This window comes from Olea europaea, chromosome 11, assembly GCF_002742605.1.
Source record: "Olea europaea var. sylvestris chromosome 11, O_europaea_v1, whole genome shotgun sequence".
Taxonomy (NCBI): domain Eukaryota; kingdom Viridiplantae; phylum Streptophyta; class Magnoliopsida; order Lamiales; family Oleaceae; genus Olea; species Olea europaea.
In genome coordinates this window covers 6,330,417-6,348,048 of record NC_036247.1, presented here as the reverse complement: position 1 = coordinate 6,348,048, position 17,632 = coordinate 6,330,417, and the positions used below count along the sequence as shown (strand labels likewise).

The 17,632-nt window shown below is 35.7% G+C and overlaps 2 protein-coding genes and 2 pseudogenes across 2 annotated transcripts; 1 reads left to right on the top strand and 3 right to left on the bottom strand.

Moving 5' to 3' along the window:
• The first annotated feature begins 190 nt into the window (after positions 1-190).
• Positions 191-4,688, top strand: LOC111403148 (annotated as a pseudogene).
• A 148-nt stretch (positions 4,689-4,836) lies between these two features.
• On the bottom strand, positions 4,837-7,040 carry LOC111403149 (WAT1-related protein At2g37450-like). The gene is made up of 3 exons (XM_023031544.1): positions 6,495-7,040; positions 6,087-6,330; positions 4,837-5,716 (listed from the first exon to the last, which is right to left on the bottom strand). Exons 1-3 carry the CDS (start codon positions 6,542-6,544, stop codon positions 5,540-5,542), a joined length of 471 nt encoding a protein of 156 aa, XP_022887312.1. The 5' UTR covers positions 6,545-7,040; the 3' UTR covers positions 4,837-5,539.
• Positions 7,041-8,867: 1,827 nt separating this feature from the next.
• LOC111403147 lies at positions 8,868-11,636 on the bottom strand (annotated as a pseudogene).
• A 1,582-nt stretch (positions 11,637-13,218) lies between these two features.
• Positions 13,219-16,011, bottom strand: LOC111403146 (WAT1-related protein At2g37460-like). The gene is given in 8 exon segments (XM_023031543.1): positions 13,219-13,554; positions 13,735-13,886; positions 14,434-14,595; positions 14,708-14,951; positions 15,170-15,286; positions 15,374-15,436; positions 15,517-15,580; positions 15,583-16,011. Coding segments are annotated over 8 exon segments (1,170 nt in total). The 5' UTR covers positions 15,728-16,011; the 3' UTR covers positions 13,219-13,331.
• Between the last annotated feature and the right edge of the window lie 1,621 nt (positions 16,012-17,632).

Below are 17,632 nucleotides of genomic sequence, written 5' to 3'. Positions count from 1 at the left end.
AAAAAATGCATTAATTAATGTAATCTGCATTTGTCTCCCTTTAAAATAATTTTTAAAATTTTTATATTTATTTTCAATCACATATTTATATAATAAAAAAGTTCATAGTAAAAATTTTTCTCTATTTTTTAACCCATATCTTCTGAAAATTCAAAACATTTTTTATTTTTCAAAATAATGACCATTGAACGGTGGGGGGCTAAAAGCAGTACAAATGCAGGATCAGAAGCTCACAGGAAATTGTTCTGAATCTCTCTTCCTTCCTTCCTCAAAATCCACTCAGATCTTTCAAATACTTACTTCATGATTCAAATATACGTGTATATAAATATGTATTGCAAAGAATTATGACACTGGAAATTGTTCTGAATCTTAACAATTGTTTCTCTCTCTAAAAGAGACCACATTTATACATAGGATGCATATGCAGGATCCTTGTGTGAAACTGAAATTCACACTACACAGGAACTTATATATATTTTAATTTGATTTTTAGCTTCCCATTTTGTTAAATCTACTTGATTTTTGTTGTCAATTTGAGCGTATCAGTAAGACTTCTAGTGGCTGTACGTATACTTTATGTACTTGTGCATATTAAAGGATGGAGGTAACAGCAGAATCTAACTCATGGGGAGAGGAGCTGGCGAGCTTAATAGACCCGGGGATCCGATTCACTGACAAAGCAATTGGAGTTTCGGCGAACGAATATATGCCAAAAGAATCAGTCTTGGAGTCGCCGGAAAGTGAATCGGCGGTGGCGGCGGAACCGGAGAGTTTGAAAGATCAACTTAAGGGATTCGCCACGGCGTGGGGAGAAATGGTAGTGGAATTGGGCAGAGGATGTAAAGATGTGGTACAGCAGACATTACTGACTGAGGACTCTTACATTGTGAAGAAAACCAAAGGTCCGTTGGCAGAGATTTCGGAGAAACTGAGTTTTCTAAATGATTTCTTACCGGAGGATCGCGAACCGGCGCATGCTTGGCCGATTGTTTTCTTTGTTTTTATCCTTGCCATTGCAGGTAATTTGGTATTTCTCGAAGATTTTAGTATACTTTTTCTGTAAAATGATTTATTAATAACTGCGTTTTTCTTCTATGGCATTACTAATAATTGTTGGATTTCCAAATCTCAATTTTATTTTGATTTCTTAGAATATTTTTATTTTTTTCTACTGGTTGCACTTTATATTATATTTAGATGGTGAATACTACTTAGAAGTATTTAGAAGGCGGAGTGGAATTGAATCCGAGCGGTTGGATTGGATAAAGCTCCATTGAGTTGATTTTAGTGTAGTTCTTGCTATAGAGAATGTGAAAGGTGGTGACTGTTTTAGTCTAACGCTAGTACTAAATGAGCTGCGCAACTTATCACTGTGTCTCGAACTACAATTGTAATCTACACCATTGTTTCCAACATTTGGTGGTGGCTAATTTGTTTCAATATGTTTGGAAATAAATTTCTTAAAAGTAATATTCTATAACAGGAATGCACTTTGAAATATATTAATCACTGACCTTTGGTTTGACAAATGATGGCTGGTCAGTGAGGTAATCAAAATTGATCCTATGTTTCCTTTCTGTTCATATTGTTCTAGTGTCTGTCTTGAACAACATTGTTCAATGTGAGCAAAAATGATTATACGCAGTGCAGACTTTTTGATTGGTCTTAGACATTAATCCACCTATTTGTTTAGTCAACTATTATTTCTTAGACGCCACTTAACCTTTTTCCTAATTTCAAATTTTGCACTCCTGAAGGAAGAATGTTCATGCTAGATTTTCTGTTTTGTAAGTGCGCGTTTTCTTACTAAGTTTTTGTTAATCACGTTGAGAAATTGTTTTCAATGAATATGTGCAGTTCTGAGTGTAAATAGTAAACACGATAGTCCAAATCCAGTGGTGAAAAAGGTTAAAGTACATCCTCCTAGTGCTGCTCGTATACTTCTTCCAGATGGTAGATACTTGGCATATCGTGAGCTGGGTGTTCCTGCAGACAAAGCAAGATTTTCACTAATTGCTTCACATAGTTTCCTGTCTTCTCGCCTTGCTGGTACTACTAGCTACTGAATATTGTTGATAATTTTTAAAAATCTGATAAAGAAGTTCCAATGCATGTTCTGATGCTATGAGGTATTAATATTTTTTATAATTCTCGTGTGAAAGGTATACCAGGTGTCAAAGCTTTATTACTTGAAGAGTATGGTGTTCGACTGATTACCTATGATCTACCTGGTTTTGGAGAGAGTGATCCCCATCCTAGCAGAAACCTTAACTCTTCAGCTATGGACATGTCATACTTAACAGATGCTGTAGGAGTAAAGGGCAAATTCTGGGTTGTTGGACATTCAGGTGGTTCATTGCATGCTTGGGCTGCTCTAAAGTACATTCCAGATTGAGTTGCAGGTATGCTGTACTTAGCAGAGAGAGAAAGGAAGAAATTTGGGAGAGCAATATTTTATAAAATAATTGTAATGCATTTTCCTAAATATACTTTTCAAGGACAGCAATAAAATGAGTTTAGAGCGAACCTCACTGCTCCAATCCCCTCCCAATTGGGTGAGTGGCAGGGTATTCCATGGTACAAAACTTGAATCATGGTTATGAAACTGTGATCATCGGCTGTAAAATGCACTTGTAGGCATCATCCTGCCTGCTACACATCAAGAAGGAAGATTCTATTAAAATATCAGTAGGACATAATATGCATCTTGGAAATTTTACAAAGTGTTAATGTATGTTGTTACAGGTGCAGCCATGTTTGCTCCACTGGTTAATCCATACTACTCAGGCATGACTAAGGATGAGATGTCCAGAACTTGGGAAAAATGGACGCGGAAAAGAAAATTGATGTACTATTTGGCTCGAAGATTCCCCAAATTGCTTGGATACTTTTATCGTCGAACGTTTCTGTCTGGGAAGCACGGCCAAATAGATAAATGGTTGTCTGTATCAATTGAAAAGAAGGTAATTTCCATCTCTTCCTAGAATTTTTTGCACTGGTTAAAGCAATGAGATGAAGCTGCACTAGTAGTTCTTTATTTTGAATCAACACCTCAGGAAGAATGATAATTAATTTGGTTATCTGCTTAGTAATGTCTTCCAATTTAAAGCTGCAAGTTTTCTGCTTTTACTCATTTTATAATGGTAATTGATCCTGGGATTTCGTAAGTGCTGTTTTCCAGTTCAAAGCAAAATCATTTTCTGCTTTTACTCCTATCATATGTACTACTTGATGGAGCTTGGTACAGAATCTTTGATTCTTGGCCTGTCTGGCATGGCTTTTGCACTCTATAGAAGGGCTTTTGGATAAAATTAGCCAGACGGGTCCAAAAGTTGCTTTTGGATCTCAAAAGTTCATTTTGACTTTTCAAAAGCCATGCCAAACAAGGCCTCTGTCTCTGCTGTTGGGTCTTGTTTTTTCAACAACTAAAGACAGCAAGTTCAGATTAGAGAGAAATTGCATAGATATTGGTTTGAAACTTAAAAAAAGGAGTTCGGTGTGATTTTCGTGTGCTGAAACTTTTTGAGTTTTCAAATTTATTTGCCACAATATGCAAGAAACATTTTTCTTGATACTGATATTATCACAATAATAGTTTTATATGCTTGTAACTATGATAATTAGTCAATTTCAGCCTGCTTACTAGTTAAATGTAACTCGGTAAGCTTTGTTATGATTTTCATTATCTAAGATATGTACCACCTTTGATTATCCAGGACAAAGATCTGGCTGGAAAATCATCCTTTAAAGAACTGTGGCACAGGGATGTTGAAGAGTCAATTCGTCAGGGAAGTGCAAAACCATTTGTAGAGGAAGCTATACTGCAAGTATCAAATTGGGGTTTTAGCATTACGGATCTTCAAGTGCAGAAGAAATGCTCTACCATGGGCTTTTTCCCTTGGCTGAAGTTCATGTATGGTGACACAGAGTGTGAATTGACTGGATTTCTTGGTCCAATTCACATATGGCAGGTTTGCAAGCATTTCCTGTTTCTTTTTAACCATGCTTAGATACTTTTAGAAAATGAAACTGGGACAACTCCATGCTAGCTAAGTAACCATATTAACCGTATAACAATATGATATTCTACCTCAGAGTCCACAACCTGATATTGCCACTGTTGAAACAGGGGATGGATGATTTGGTAACTCCCCCCTCAATGGCTGACTACGTGGCCCGTATTCTACCCAGTGCTGTTGTACATAAACTTCCAGAAGAGGGTCATTTCTCTTATTTCTTTCTCTGCGATGAATGCCACAGACAGATACTCTCTGCCCTGTTTGGAGAGCCACAGGGTCCTCTCAAAGCTTTAGAGGAAACTTCTGAAAATGATAGTGAAGAAGAAGGATCAGACCTTAACTGATTACGGAGTTGGATGTCGTTTGGCTTCTGAAATTACTTGCACATACTACAGGTTGCCCCTTCCTCGGGGAGCCTAAAGGCAAATAACACTTCCTTGTTTTGTTTGCAAGACTATATTAACTTCTGAACTCCAAATTTGGGGAAAGGTAACAAAATGAATGGCGATGTTCTTTTGTTTGGGCAAAGAAACGACTATACCTCCATTTTCATTTGGACCCATTGCTGTTTTTTCAAGTTTTACCTTTCACTTTATAGTATGACTCCATGACTGCAATCAGCGTTGTCGAGAGTTGATCATGTTTATGCAATTATTCCTTTTTGTTTACGACTATATTGACGTTAAGGACTTCACCATTCGAGTGTTCACTGCCTTTGTTGTCAATTTCTATCATTTTCTTGACTGGTATTGTTTCGTCTTCAACCGGTGGGGAGGACTTGTTATTTTTCTTGCCCCAGATAAGAAGGAAAAGGCCGATAACTATTACAATGGCTCCAACAACCCTGTACAGAAATAATAGTAGCTTCATATTGCAGTACTCAAATGGACAACGCGATAAAGAAGAATTGCGCTTCTTTTTTATTTTTTAATATTGTCGGGTACTAACCTACCAAGCAAATCATAAGCATATAAATAAGGCTCAGGAGGAGCTTTACACACTCACCTTCCTAAGTACACTTGCTCGGCCAAAATAAAAGAGCTGAGGACAGCAACAATAACCAAGCTAAATGGGCCGAAAGCAGTTACAAAAACAGGGCCTTTGTCTTTCAATACAATTTCTTGGATGTAGTAAGCAAGTCCTGAAGAAACTTTTCCCTGCAATGTTTTCTAGTAAGCTGTTCTCTGTCATAATGATTCCATTTATGTACAAGTCATCCATTTTACGACTTAAAATATTTGGAGTCTTGGGAAAGTTGATGGTCGATTTAAGGATTATTTGATTGCCCTTGACCCTTTAGCATGTTTGGTATGCTGAACTGGACTTGATTAGACATAACTAAAAGAGATATATGACAAACTTTGAGTTATTCATCAAGTACTATCTATTCCAGTATGCCAGACATCATTATAGTCCAATTAGATCTCATCAGTATTATTATCTTGTGTATCCAACAAATTGGTCGAGTTCAAAGTCTCATTTCACTATCCAAAATAATTTGAAGTAAATTCCCCCTTTTAATATGTTGCTCTTACACTGTAAACTGCAAGAAATTTAGTGTCCCAGTTTATAGACCAGACTGCAGCTTTTCCCTTCTCCATTACTAGTGCCACCATCGCTCCCCCAGCTGTTCCGAACAGGCATATCCAAGCAGTGAGAGAGAGTTCAGCAGGATACGTTTTTAGTGTGATCGCCTATAAGACACAAGTAACAGTTAATTATCCTTCATTGCATGTTTGATGCGTTAAAAATACAATTAATTGTTGAAATTTTTGCAAAATTGTATTTTGTTCCAAGTTAGTTATTGAACTTTTAAGTTCTTTATGATTTGATCATTCTGTCCTAATTCACTAGTTGGCACTTGATAGCTAATTGATAAGTGAATAGGCTGCCAAGTCGCATTTGCTAGTCAAACTAACAGAAATGTACGAAGTAACCAAATCGTAACAAAGTTCAACGATCACTTTGAAACAAAGGAAAATTAATTATCTAACATAAAATATAGTTAAAAAGTTAAAAGTTCTTTATGTGTCTCAATGTATGATTGTCTGTATGTTTTATCACCTGCAATAGTGTGAAGGAAGCGCAGCAGAAACATCCAATTGTCATCATTAGGGAACGTTTGATTGAATTCTGAATATTTATTTCAAGTCTTTGGTGTCCATGGTTGCTGCTGCTTTCTTTTGTCCATGGCAGCTCTATAACTGGACCTCTTAATAGGGTCACAAGCATGGCTTCAGCCACTGTGGCAACAGTGCCAGCTACCTTGGCTTGGCTGTGGATGCTGTTTATCTCAAATTTCTCGAGCCTATAACAAAAATATTCAACTGTAGTAAATATGTTTTGTTATGCGAGATTGGACAGTATTAGACAAGATCCAGAAAGAAAAACAAGTTAAAATCTTGTCATTTGTACTGTGTCGTATAGCTCAGTACTATGTACTAAACAAACTAGAAGCTTTACGATATGCACCTTAGTAAGCAGGCCATGAGGAATGTAACAGCAGGAAGAATGTTGCACATAGATGCTGCAAGTTTTGCCGTTGTGTATTTCAACCCCAGGAAGTACAGGTTTTGGTCTTGGGCCTTTTCTTCCTGTGGAACAAATTATTGGCTGCTTCGTTCACCTTATGCATATCTGGGGCGAGAGAGAGAGAGAGAGCAAAAGGGGAAAAAATTACAATGGCAGCTATGGCATGGCGGTAGACTATGAACACATAATTACTCGTCCCTTCATTTAATGCAGCTTTAAAGAGGATATTCAATCCTGCAAGACCAAATTGTATGTAAACAACACCAAAGAAAGGTCTAGCCTTGTGAAATTGAGTGAACGTGGTCTCTCTTGATAGATTCCTCATCATTTCTCCTAGTTTTGATCACCACATCTCAATCTCTGAGATGGCTTTGATGATGGAGAGTGTGATTAGTAAGCTAAACTGAGTATTCACTAAGAAATAACTGCTGATGAATATGGAGGTACAGTAGTAACTCGAGTAAGTTCATAAGGTACTTGTCTTGAATTTATAGTAATCCTCACTTTGAATCCATTGATGGTACAGCATGATTAAATAAAACATCAGAATTCGATGCACACTTTTGTGTTGGATTGGACATAAGAAAACATCAGAATTTGATGTACTTTATGCGTGCGCGTATGAATCAACTTAATTGGTTCCTTTGTCGAAGATCAACTTCGGTCCAAGCTATCTGAGCCCAACTTTTATGAATAAAAGTTCACATGCAAGAGACTCCAATATCTATGAAGTTATTCGTTCTCTCACAATGATGAGATCCCGATAGAACATGTTAGAATAGCTATGGTGAAACCAAATGTTCTCTTGTAATAGTTAAAGATATTTTTATATATGTAGTCAACTCATTTTTCCACCAAATTATTTTCAATACATACATTTTATGGAATCCACGACTTTTGTCAACTTTTCAACTACATATTTCATCAATTTTTGTTAAAATCTATTAAAAATCTAATTTTTAGCTAAACCAAAAATGACGTGGTAATAAATAGCATAGAATGGCAAAAATGTATTTATGCATCCGATTTCCAATTTATTTTGATGGTTACTAGAATGAAGAAATTGTGAATGAAATCTGCCCAAATCAGTTTCAACCAGGCTATATTATGAACATATTTAAAACTGGAAATTGATCCATTTATCTTATTGAAGGCATTATGCTTTTGAATCAATACTTTTGACGATTTGTCCACTTCATTATTTTCTGTGCTTTCTGCTTTTGGAATTGCATTAAACATCCCAGTTCTATTGGAAACTTCTTCATTCATTATATAAGAAAGAAAATAAGAAAGTTGAAAATAATTGAGTTAACCCCTTGAATTGATTGGACTACTAGGTGCACGCCACCAAGGACGAAAATATTAATTTTATTATTGTTCTTAATTTCACATAAAGGTTTGAAGTATTAGAGAAGATTTGATACGTGCATAATCTCCGTACTTGATGATGGTGAGATTTGCCCTTGTTTGACAATCATCATTTGAAAACTCTTTTTTCTACATACTCATTTTTAACCAAACATTCACACAGTAAAATATTAAATACGTAAACCCAAAACTTTTTCTTACTTTTTAACTGTATATTCTCCTAAAAATCACTATTCAAAATATTGATTATCCCAAATAATAGTTGTCAAATAGGGGCTAAGCCCAAAATTTTTATCTATTCTAATACCATAGATTATCCCATCTAAAAGTTTAAGTCGTCGGAGAGAAATGTGCATAATATTCATACACGAGTGATGATGAGATTTGAAATTGAAATCTTTATCTACTCTAAAGCCGTGTGAAACTATCTCATCTAACAATTTAAGTCGTTGGAAAGAAATATGCATGGAGGTGAGATTTGAAATTCAAATTGTATATGTTGTAATCCGTTTTTATTGATTTAGATTTTACCCAACAATTAAATTAAGATGCCAGTATTATGTAGTATACCATTCTCGGGGTTCATTAGTAGGGACTGGACAAAGTAACCATTGTTTTTTACTTTTTTACACCATCAAACAAACTAAAATCTTAAAAATATTATTACATGTAATAAAAAACTAACATAGTTTGATGTAGTTGTTAATGATCTAGTTGCTTTACATGTTTATGTAAATCTAAAAATAAATCGATCATTATTTTGCCTAAAAGAATGTAGATAGCCGACTTCAAATATAAGAATAAAGCTTAGTTAGAAGTTATTATTCCACATTGTCACTTCATTCCACTTCGATAAAGGGTTTTGCTTATGAACTATTGCAATTTTGAAATTTTGAAATTTCAATTTGTTGGGATGAACTACTTTTCAACTAAAATATCATTAACTACAAAATTCTTGAATTTAGAAACTTCGCTGTAACAAGTTACATATCAGCTTTGTTATTCAAAGTTCGCCATACTACTTGAGTATTGGAGACCGAAAAACTCCATTTCGAACGTTAACAGCGAGTAGCTAGCTGTTCATCTCCATCTACAGCTCCTTCTTTAGACAAATTGATGTTAACGACCTCATGGATTGAGTGTTCATTGCCATTGTTGTCTATTTCTGTCATTTGCTTCACAGGTATTGCTTCTTCTTCGATCCGTTGGGATTTATAGTCTTTCTTCTTACCCCAAATAACAAGATAAAGGCCCATAACTATTACAATGGCACCAACAACCCTATACAAAAGTAACTTTATTTCATGTCTTTGCTCCTTCACGACACGTTGGCACGCAGTAGTAGACAATACCGCTTGGAGTTTAGATTTTCTTTTTTTTCTTCTTTAATATTGTCTAGTCTAACATACCAAACATGCCATAAACGAATAGATAAGATTTGTAGGAGAGGCTTATACTCACCTTCCTAAGAACATTTGCTCGGCCAAAATAAAAGAGCTCAGCACAGCAACAATAATCATGCTCAAGGGGCTGAAGGCAGTTACAAAAACAGGGCCTCTCTCTTTCATTACCACTCCTTGGATGTAGTAAGCAATTCCTGAACAAAATATGCCCTGCAATATTTGGTTATGAGCTTTTTTGGGTCAAAATTTGGAAGTATTTTGAATGAACTTGGAATAATTTGAGTGCTAATGGTTTAATCAAGGGTTATCTTCTTGCACCGAACTAGCATATTTGGTACGTTGGACTGAACATGATTAGACAATATTAAAAGAGATGCACGGTAAAATTTCCTGAGTCGTTCTCTCAAGTTTTGTTTGGTCCAATATATCAAACATGTCATTACAGTTTACTGGGGTTGCCATTTGTTTAAACATTTAACAATCAGGATTGGTCGAGGTCAAAGTCTCGTCATCAATGTTGAACATAATATGAAATAAATTGTTTCAATATGTTCTTCTTACACTGTAGACAGCTGCAAGAAATTTGGAGTCCCAGTTTATAGACCAGACTGCAGCTTTCCCCCTCTCCATTACTAATGCCACTATTCCACCCTGGGCTGTCCCCAACAGGCATATCCAAGCTGTGAGAGAAAGTTCAGCAGGATATGTTCTTAGTGTGATTGCCTATAAATACACGAGCAAGAGTTAGCACGATCGTAAATGGCTTGTTTGATAGGTTGGACTAGATGTTGCTGGACGAGATTAGAATCTTCTAGTACTGTGTAACACTTGTCACCTGCAAATTCATGAAGCAAGCCCAGCTGAAACATCCGACTGTGATCATTAGGGAACCCTTGATTGAACGATGAAGATTTATTTCAACTCTTCGTTGTTCATGGCTGCCGCTGCTTCCTTTTGTCCATGGCAGCTCTATGATTGGACCTTTTAATAGAGTCATGAGCATGGCTCCTGCCACAGTTGCCACAGTTCCAGCTAACTTGGCTTGGCTGTGGATGCTCTTTACCTTAAATTTCTCGAGCCTATGTCAAAGGTATATAACAATATTTTTTATTAATATTGTGTAAGCAGAGATGCACGTTGTGTAGTTATCATATAATATTACTATGCATGCGCATGCTCGTTATACTAGACTGGACAAAAATAAGGAAGAAAAACCCATTAAATTTTGTATCAATTGTATTATACAATGCAGTTCAGTACTATATACCAAACATGTCAGAAGCATCACGATATCCACCTGAAGAAGCAGGCCATGACGAGTGTAATGGCAGGAAGTACGTTGCACATAGCAGCAGCAAACGTTGCAGTTGTGTATTTCATCCCTAGGAAGTATAGGTTTTGGTCTACAACTGGCCTGTTATGGTAAAATCCTCAAATCTTATTACCAGATATTGCGGAACACAAAAGGTAAAATGCAGTAATTAGCTATTAAGAGACCTACTCCAATAAGCCAAGAAGCATTATCTTGCCAAATATTGAAAAAGTCATCTTAGGCCTTATTTTCCTGTGGAAAGAAAATTTTAGCCTGCTTACTTCACATGAACTAGAATATATATATATAGAGAGAGAGAGAGAGAGATTGACTTGTCCAGAATGAGTGCAAAAGGGGCAATGACAATTGTGGCTATGGCATGTCGATAGACGACAATACGTAGTTACTCATCCCTTCATTTAATGCAGCTTTAGAAAGGATATCCATTCCTGCAAGACCAAATTGCAGAAAAACTACAGCAAAGAAGGGTTTAGCCTTGTGAAGTTTACCGCATATTGTCTCTGTTGATATATGTTTCTTCATTTATCACAGTTTCGATCCGCACAACTCAATCTTGGGAAGAGGGAGATTGATAAGCTAAAGACGAATAATCAACCCTCAATGAATTAATGGGCAAGATATCCCAGTAAGTCGGCTAAGCTCTCAATTTATAATAGTTTTTCTACATTATTCTGCATGGTTTTCTTGTTCAGTTTTCTTCATTTGGTTCTGCTCCACTTGATAGGAATAGATTCTGAGTAAAAAGCCTTGCGATTGCTCTTTTTTATAGGAATGCTATGAAAACAAGTTAAGTAAAAAAACCCATTTTACAACGGTTTGCTTTCAATGTAAGAGTTACGTCTACCCTTTTAACCTTCTCTCTTTTCTGACTCTAATGATTCCTTCACGTTTGAATGGAAAAATATGTGATGGGAGTAACTTCTACTTTAGTTTGGTAAAGGACACGATGTCTAGAGATTAAAAAAAGATGAAAGTGAAGTCATATTTAAATGAACAAGATAAGAAATGAAAACGTACGTTAACAAATTAAGATAACATCGATTAAATATGAAAGAAACTTCAGTGGAACACTCTATATGCAGACTGTCCGCTCAAATCACGAGTCTACTATAACCGTTCAATCTATAATTTTGCCAATTTTTGCCTGCAGCACTTTTCTTTTCCTTGTTCTTTAAATCAATTTTTGTTAAAATCTATTAAAAATCTAATTTTTAGCTAAACCAAAAATGACGTGGTAATAAATAGCATAGAATGGCAAAAATGTATTTATGCATCCGATTTCCAATTTATTTTGATGGTTACTAGAATGAAGAAATTGTGGATGAAATCTGCCCAAATCAGTTTCAACCAGGCTATATTATGAACATAATTAAAACTGGAAATTGATCCATTTATCTTATTGAAGGCATTATGCTTTTGAATCAATACTTTTGACGATTTGCCCACTTCGTTATTTTTTGTGCATTCTGCTTTGGCATTGCATTAAACATCCCAGTTCTATTGGAAACTTCTTCATTATATAAGAAAGAAAATAAGAAAGTTGAAAATAATTGAGTTAACCCCTTGAATTGATTGGACTACTAGGTGCACGCCACCAAGGACGAATATATTAATTTTATTATTGTTCTTAATTTCACATAAAGGTTTGAAGTATTAGAGAAGATTTGATACGTGCATAATCTCCGTACTTGATGATGGTGAGATTTGCCCTTATTTGACAATCATCATTTGAAAACTCTTTTTTCTACATACTCATTTTTAACCAAACATTCACACAGTAAAATATTAAATACGTAAACCCAAAACTTTTTCTTACTTTTTAACTGTATATTCTCCTAAAAATCACTATTCAAAATATTGATTATCCCAAATAATAGTTGTCAAATAGGGGCTAAGCCCAAAATTTTTATCTATTCTAATACCATAGATTATCCCATCTAAAAGTTTAAGTCGTCGGAGAGAAATGTGCATAATATTCATACACGAGTGATGATGAGATTTGAAATTGAAATCTTTATCTACTCTAAAGCCGTGTGAAACTATCTCATCTAACAATTTAAGTCGTTGGAAAGAAATATGCATGGAGGTGAGATTTGAAATTCAAATTGTATATGTTGTAATCCGTTTTTATTGATTTAGATTTTACCCAACAATTAAATTAAGATGCCAGTATTATGTAGTATACCATTCTCGGGGTTCATTAGTAGAGACTGGACAAAGTAACCATTGTTTTTTACTTTTTTACACCATCAAACAAACTAAAATCTTAAAAATATTATTACATGTAATAAAAAACTAACATAGTTTGATGTAGTTGTTAATGATCTAGTTGCTTTACATGTTTATGTAAATCTAAAAATAAATCGATCATTATTTTGCCTAAAAGAATGTAGATAGCCGACTTCAAATATAAGAATAAAGCTTAGTTAGAAGTTATTATTCCACATTGTCACTTCATTCCACTTCGATAAAGGGTTTTGCTTATGAACTATTGCAATTTTGAAATTTTGAAATTTCAATTTGTTGGGATGAACTACTTTTCAACTAAAATATCATTAACTACAAAATTCTTGAATTTAGAAACTTCGCTGTAACAAGTTACATATCAGCTTTGTTATTCAAAGTTCGCCATACTACTTGAGTATTGGAGACCGAAAAACTCCATTTCGAACGTTAACAGCGAGTAGCTAGCTGTTCATCTCCATCTACAGCTCCTTCTTTAGACAAATTGATGTTAACGACCTCATGGATTGAGTGTTCATTGCCATTGTTGTCTAGTTCTGTCATTTGCTTCACAGGTATTGCTTCTTCTTCGATCCGTTGGGATTTATAGTCTTTCTTCTTACCCCAAATAACAAGATAAAGGCCCATAACTATTACAATGGCACCAACAACCCTATACAAAAGTAACTTTATTTCATGTCTTTGCTCCTTCACGACACGTTGGCACGCAGTAGTAGACAATACCGCTTGGAGTTTAGATTTTCTTTTTTTTCTTCTTTAATATTGTCTAGTCTAACATACCAAACATGCCATAAACGAATAGATAAGATTTGTAGGAGAGGCTTATACTCACCTTCCTAAGAACATTTGCTCGGCCAAAATAAAAGAGCTCAGCACAGCAACAATAATCATGCTCAAGGGGCTGAAGGCAGTTACAAAAACAGGGCCTCTCTCTTTCATTACCACTCCTTGGATGTAGTAAGCAATTCCTGAACAAAATATGCCCTGCAATATTTGGTTATGAGCTTTTTTGGGTCAAAATTTGGAAGTATTTTAATGAACTTGGAATAATTTGAGTGCTAATGGTTTAATCAAGGGTTATCTTCTTGCACTGAACTAGCATATTTGGTACGTTGGACTGAACATGATTAGACAATATTAAAAGAGATGTACGATAAAATTTCCTGAGTCGTTCTCTCAAGTTTTGTCTGGTCCAATATATCAAACATGTCATTACAGTTTACTGGGGTTGCCATTTGTTTAAACATTTAGCCCCTGTTTGATGCTCATTACCTGAAAATGAAAATGAGGGGAATAATATTTTTTAGAAAAATGAGTGGTTGAAAAAGAAGGAAAAATTTTCGATTTACGTGTAATATTATTTCATGAAAGATTGTGTGGCTAAAAATAGGAGAGAGAAAAATGAAATGTATTGTAATTTAATTTAATGGGGATCAAACGGGGCTTAACAATCAGGATTGGTCGAGGTCAAAGTCTCGTCATCAATGTTGAACATAATTTGAAGTAAATTCTTTCAATATGTTCTTCTTACACTGTAGGCAGCTGCAAGAAATTTGGTGTCCCAGTTTATAGACCAGACTGCAGCTTTCCCCCTCTCCATTACCAGTGCCACTATTCCACCCTGGGCTGTCCCCAACAGGCATATCCAAGCTGTGAGAGAAAGTTCAGCAGGATATGTTCTTAGTGTGATTGCCTATAAATACACAAGCAACAGTTAGCGCGATTGTAAATGGCTTGTTTGAAAAGTTGGACTAAATGTTGCTGGACGAGATTAGCATCTTCTAGTACTGTGTAACACTTCTCACCTGCAAATTCATGAAGCAAGCCCAGCTGAAACATCCGATTGTGATCATTAGGGAACCCTTGATTGAACGATGAAGATTTATTTCAACTCTTCGTTGTTCATGGCTGCCGCTGCTTCCTTTTGTCCATGGCAGCTCTATGATTGGACCTCTTAATAGAGTCATGAGCATGGCTCCTGCCACAGTTGCCACAGTTCCAGCTAACTTGGCTTGGCTGTGGATGCTCTTTACCTTAAATTTCTCGAGCCTATGTCAAAGGTATATAACAATATTTTTTATTAGTATTGTGTAAGCAGAGATGCACGTTGTGTAGTTATCATATAATATTACTATGCATGCGCATGCTCGTTATACTAGACTGGACAATAATAAGGAAGAAAAACACATTAAATTTTGTATCGATTGTATTATACAATGCAGTTCAGTACTGTATACCAAACATGTCAGGAGCATCACGATATCCACCTGAAGAAGCAGGCCATGACGAATGTAATGGCAGGAAGTACGTTGCACATAGCAGCAGCAAACGTTGCTGTTGTGCATTTCATCCCTAGGAAGTATAGGTTTTGGTCTACAACTGGCCTGTCATGGTAAAACCCTCAAATCTTATTACTAGATATTGCAGAAAACAAAAGGTAAAATGCAGTAATTAGCTATTAAGAGACCTACTCCAATAAGCCAAGAAGCATTATCTTGCCAAATATTGAAAAAGTCATCTTAGGCCTTATTTTCCTGTGGAAAGAAAATTTTAGCCTGCTTACTTCACATGAACTAGAATATATATATATAGAGAGAGAGAGAGAGAGATTGACTTGTCCAGAATGAGTGCAAAAGGGGCAATGACAATTGTGGCTATGGCATGTCGATAGACGACAATACGTAGTTACTCATCCCTTCATTTAATGCAGCTTTAGAAAGGATATCCATTCCTGCAAGACCAAATTGCAGAAAAACTACAGCAAAGAAGGGTTTAGCCTTGTGAAGTTTACCGCATATTGTCTCTGTTGATATATGTTTCTTCATTTATCACAGTTTCGATCCGCACAACTCAATCTTGGGAAGAGGGAGATTGATAAGCTAAAGACGAATAATCAACCCTCAATGAATTAATGGGCAAGATATCCCAGTAAGTCGGCTAAGCTCTCAATTTATAATAGTTTTTCTACATTATTCTGCATGGTTTTCTTGTTCAGTTTTCTTCATTTGGTTCTGCTCCACTTGATAGGAATAGATTCTGAGTAAAAAGCCTTGCGATTGCTCTTTTTTATAGGAATGCTATGAAAACAAAGTTAAGTAAAAAAACCCATTTTACAACGGTTTGCTTTTAATGTAAGAGTTACGTCTACCCTTTTAACCTTCTCTCTTTTCTGACTCTAATGATTCCTTCACGTTTGAATGGAAAAATATGTGATGGGAGTAACTTCTACTTTAGTTTGGTAAAGGACACGATGTCTAGAGATTAAAAAAAGATGAAAGTGAAGTCATATTTAAATGAACAAGATAAGAAATGAAAACGTACGTTAACAAATTAAGATAACATCGATTAAATATGAAAGAAACTTCAGTGGAACACTCTATATGCAGACTGTCCGCTCAAATCACGAGTCTACTATAACCGTTCAATCTATAATTTTGCCAATTTTTGCCTGCAGCACTTTTCTTTTCCTTGTTCTTTATTTAAGAATGCAATGCACCAAACATTCCAATTCCTTAACTGAAAACTTCTGATGTAGGAAAGAATAAGTGCGTGCCTGACTGCCATCTTTTGCCCCTAGGGCACATCTTCAAGTGGTAAAAGGGGAGGGTGGAGAAATTCAGCTTTGCTTGAGGCTGCTGCATTTAGGGTTCGAATCCTGAAATATGGATTTGACTCTTAGGTAAGTACAAGTGTACAAGCAGTCTTCCACCCTGTACCCTTGGAAGCATAACTTGCGATTTACCTTCCTCACGATGCTCCAGGGTAGAGGCGATGGGGGACCCTTAAAGTTAGGGTTCAACCTTTTTTTTTTCTTTTGGAAAACAATTGATTAACCCTCGAATTGATAGAATAACTTGATGCATAGCTATCTCGTTTATTGATTTACTTACAAAGAAACATATATTAATTTATTAAAATTTTATTCGTTATTAGACTATAACAAATAAAATACGGTGTCGTCACTCCACTCACTCCCAAATCCAAATATTGGATCTGTTTCCCGCTGATTGGACTTCTCATGTTAGCAACAGAATATTTGACAGAACGTCATTAGGAAAACTATCGACTAAAAATTAGCTCCAAATATATTCCTAATTCGAATCCACAAGAATAAGAATTTTTTAGTGCGTGCTGGGTTAAGCATAAAAAGTCAATTATCCAATACGTTTATTAACAAAAATTACTTGAATTTAACGTGCTTGTGTTCTTAGCCAAAAAGGCTTAAACGATAGATAGGTTGTGGCTTCCACGCAATGCGATTCTAAATAGAGATGGCAAAAAAATCCGTTTAACCCGATACCCGTGGGATCTCGTCCCGAATGGTTAAGGGAATACCCGTCTAATCGGGTACGTGGAACGTGAAAATATCTAGTGGAGTAGGGGTGGAGAAGGGTGCCCCGACTCATACCCGCCCCGTTGCCATCCTAATTCTAAAGCATCCTATGGTGGAAGTGTCATCGAGGGGGAATAAAATTCGACTTCCCACTATGGTGGGCAAAACATTTTGGATCAAATCAATCACTTCGAGCCCTTCATCTGGAAACTAAAAATTGAAACAAAAACTCGTTAATTGGTCCTTTTCGTAAAGTCTAAAGAATAATTTTCTGCGACTTTAGTAAAGTTGGTATGACACTATATTTCATTGAAATTTAGGACCTGTTTGATAAGCATGAATTTTCCATGAAAAATGGAATTCAAATTCCAACTTTCACTTTGTAACTTTTTGATAG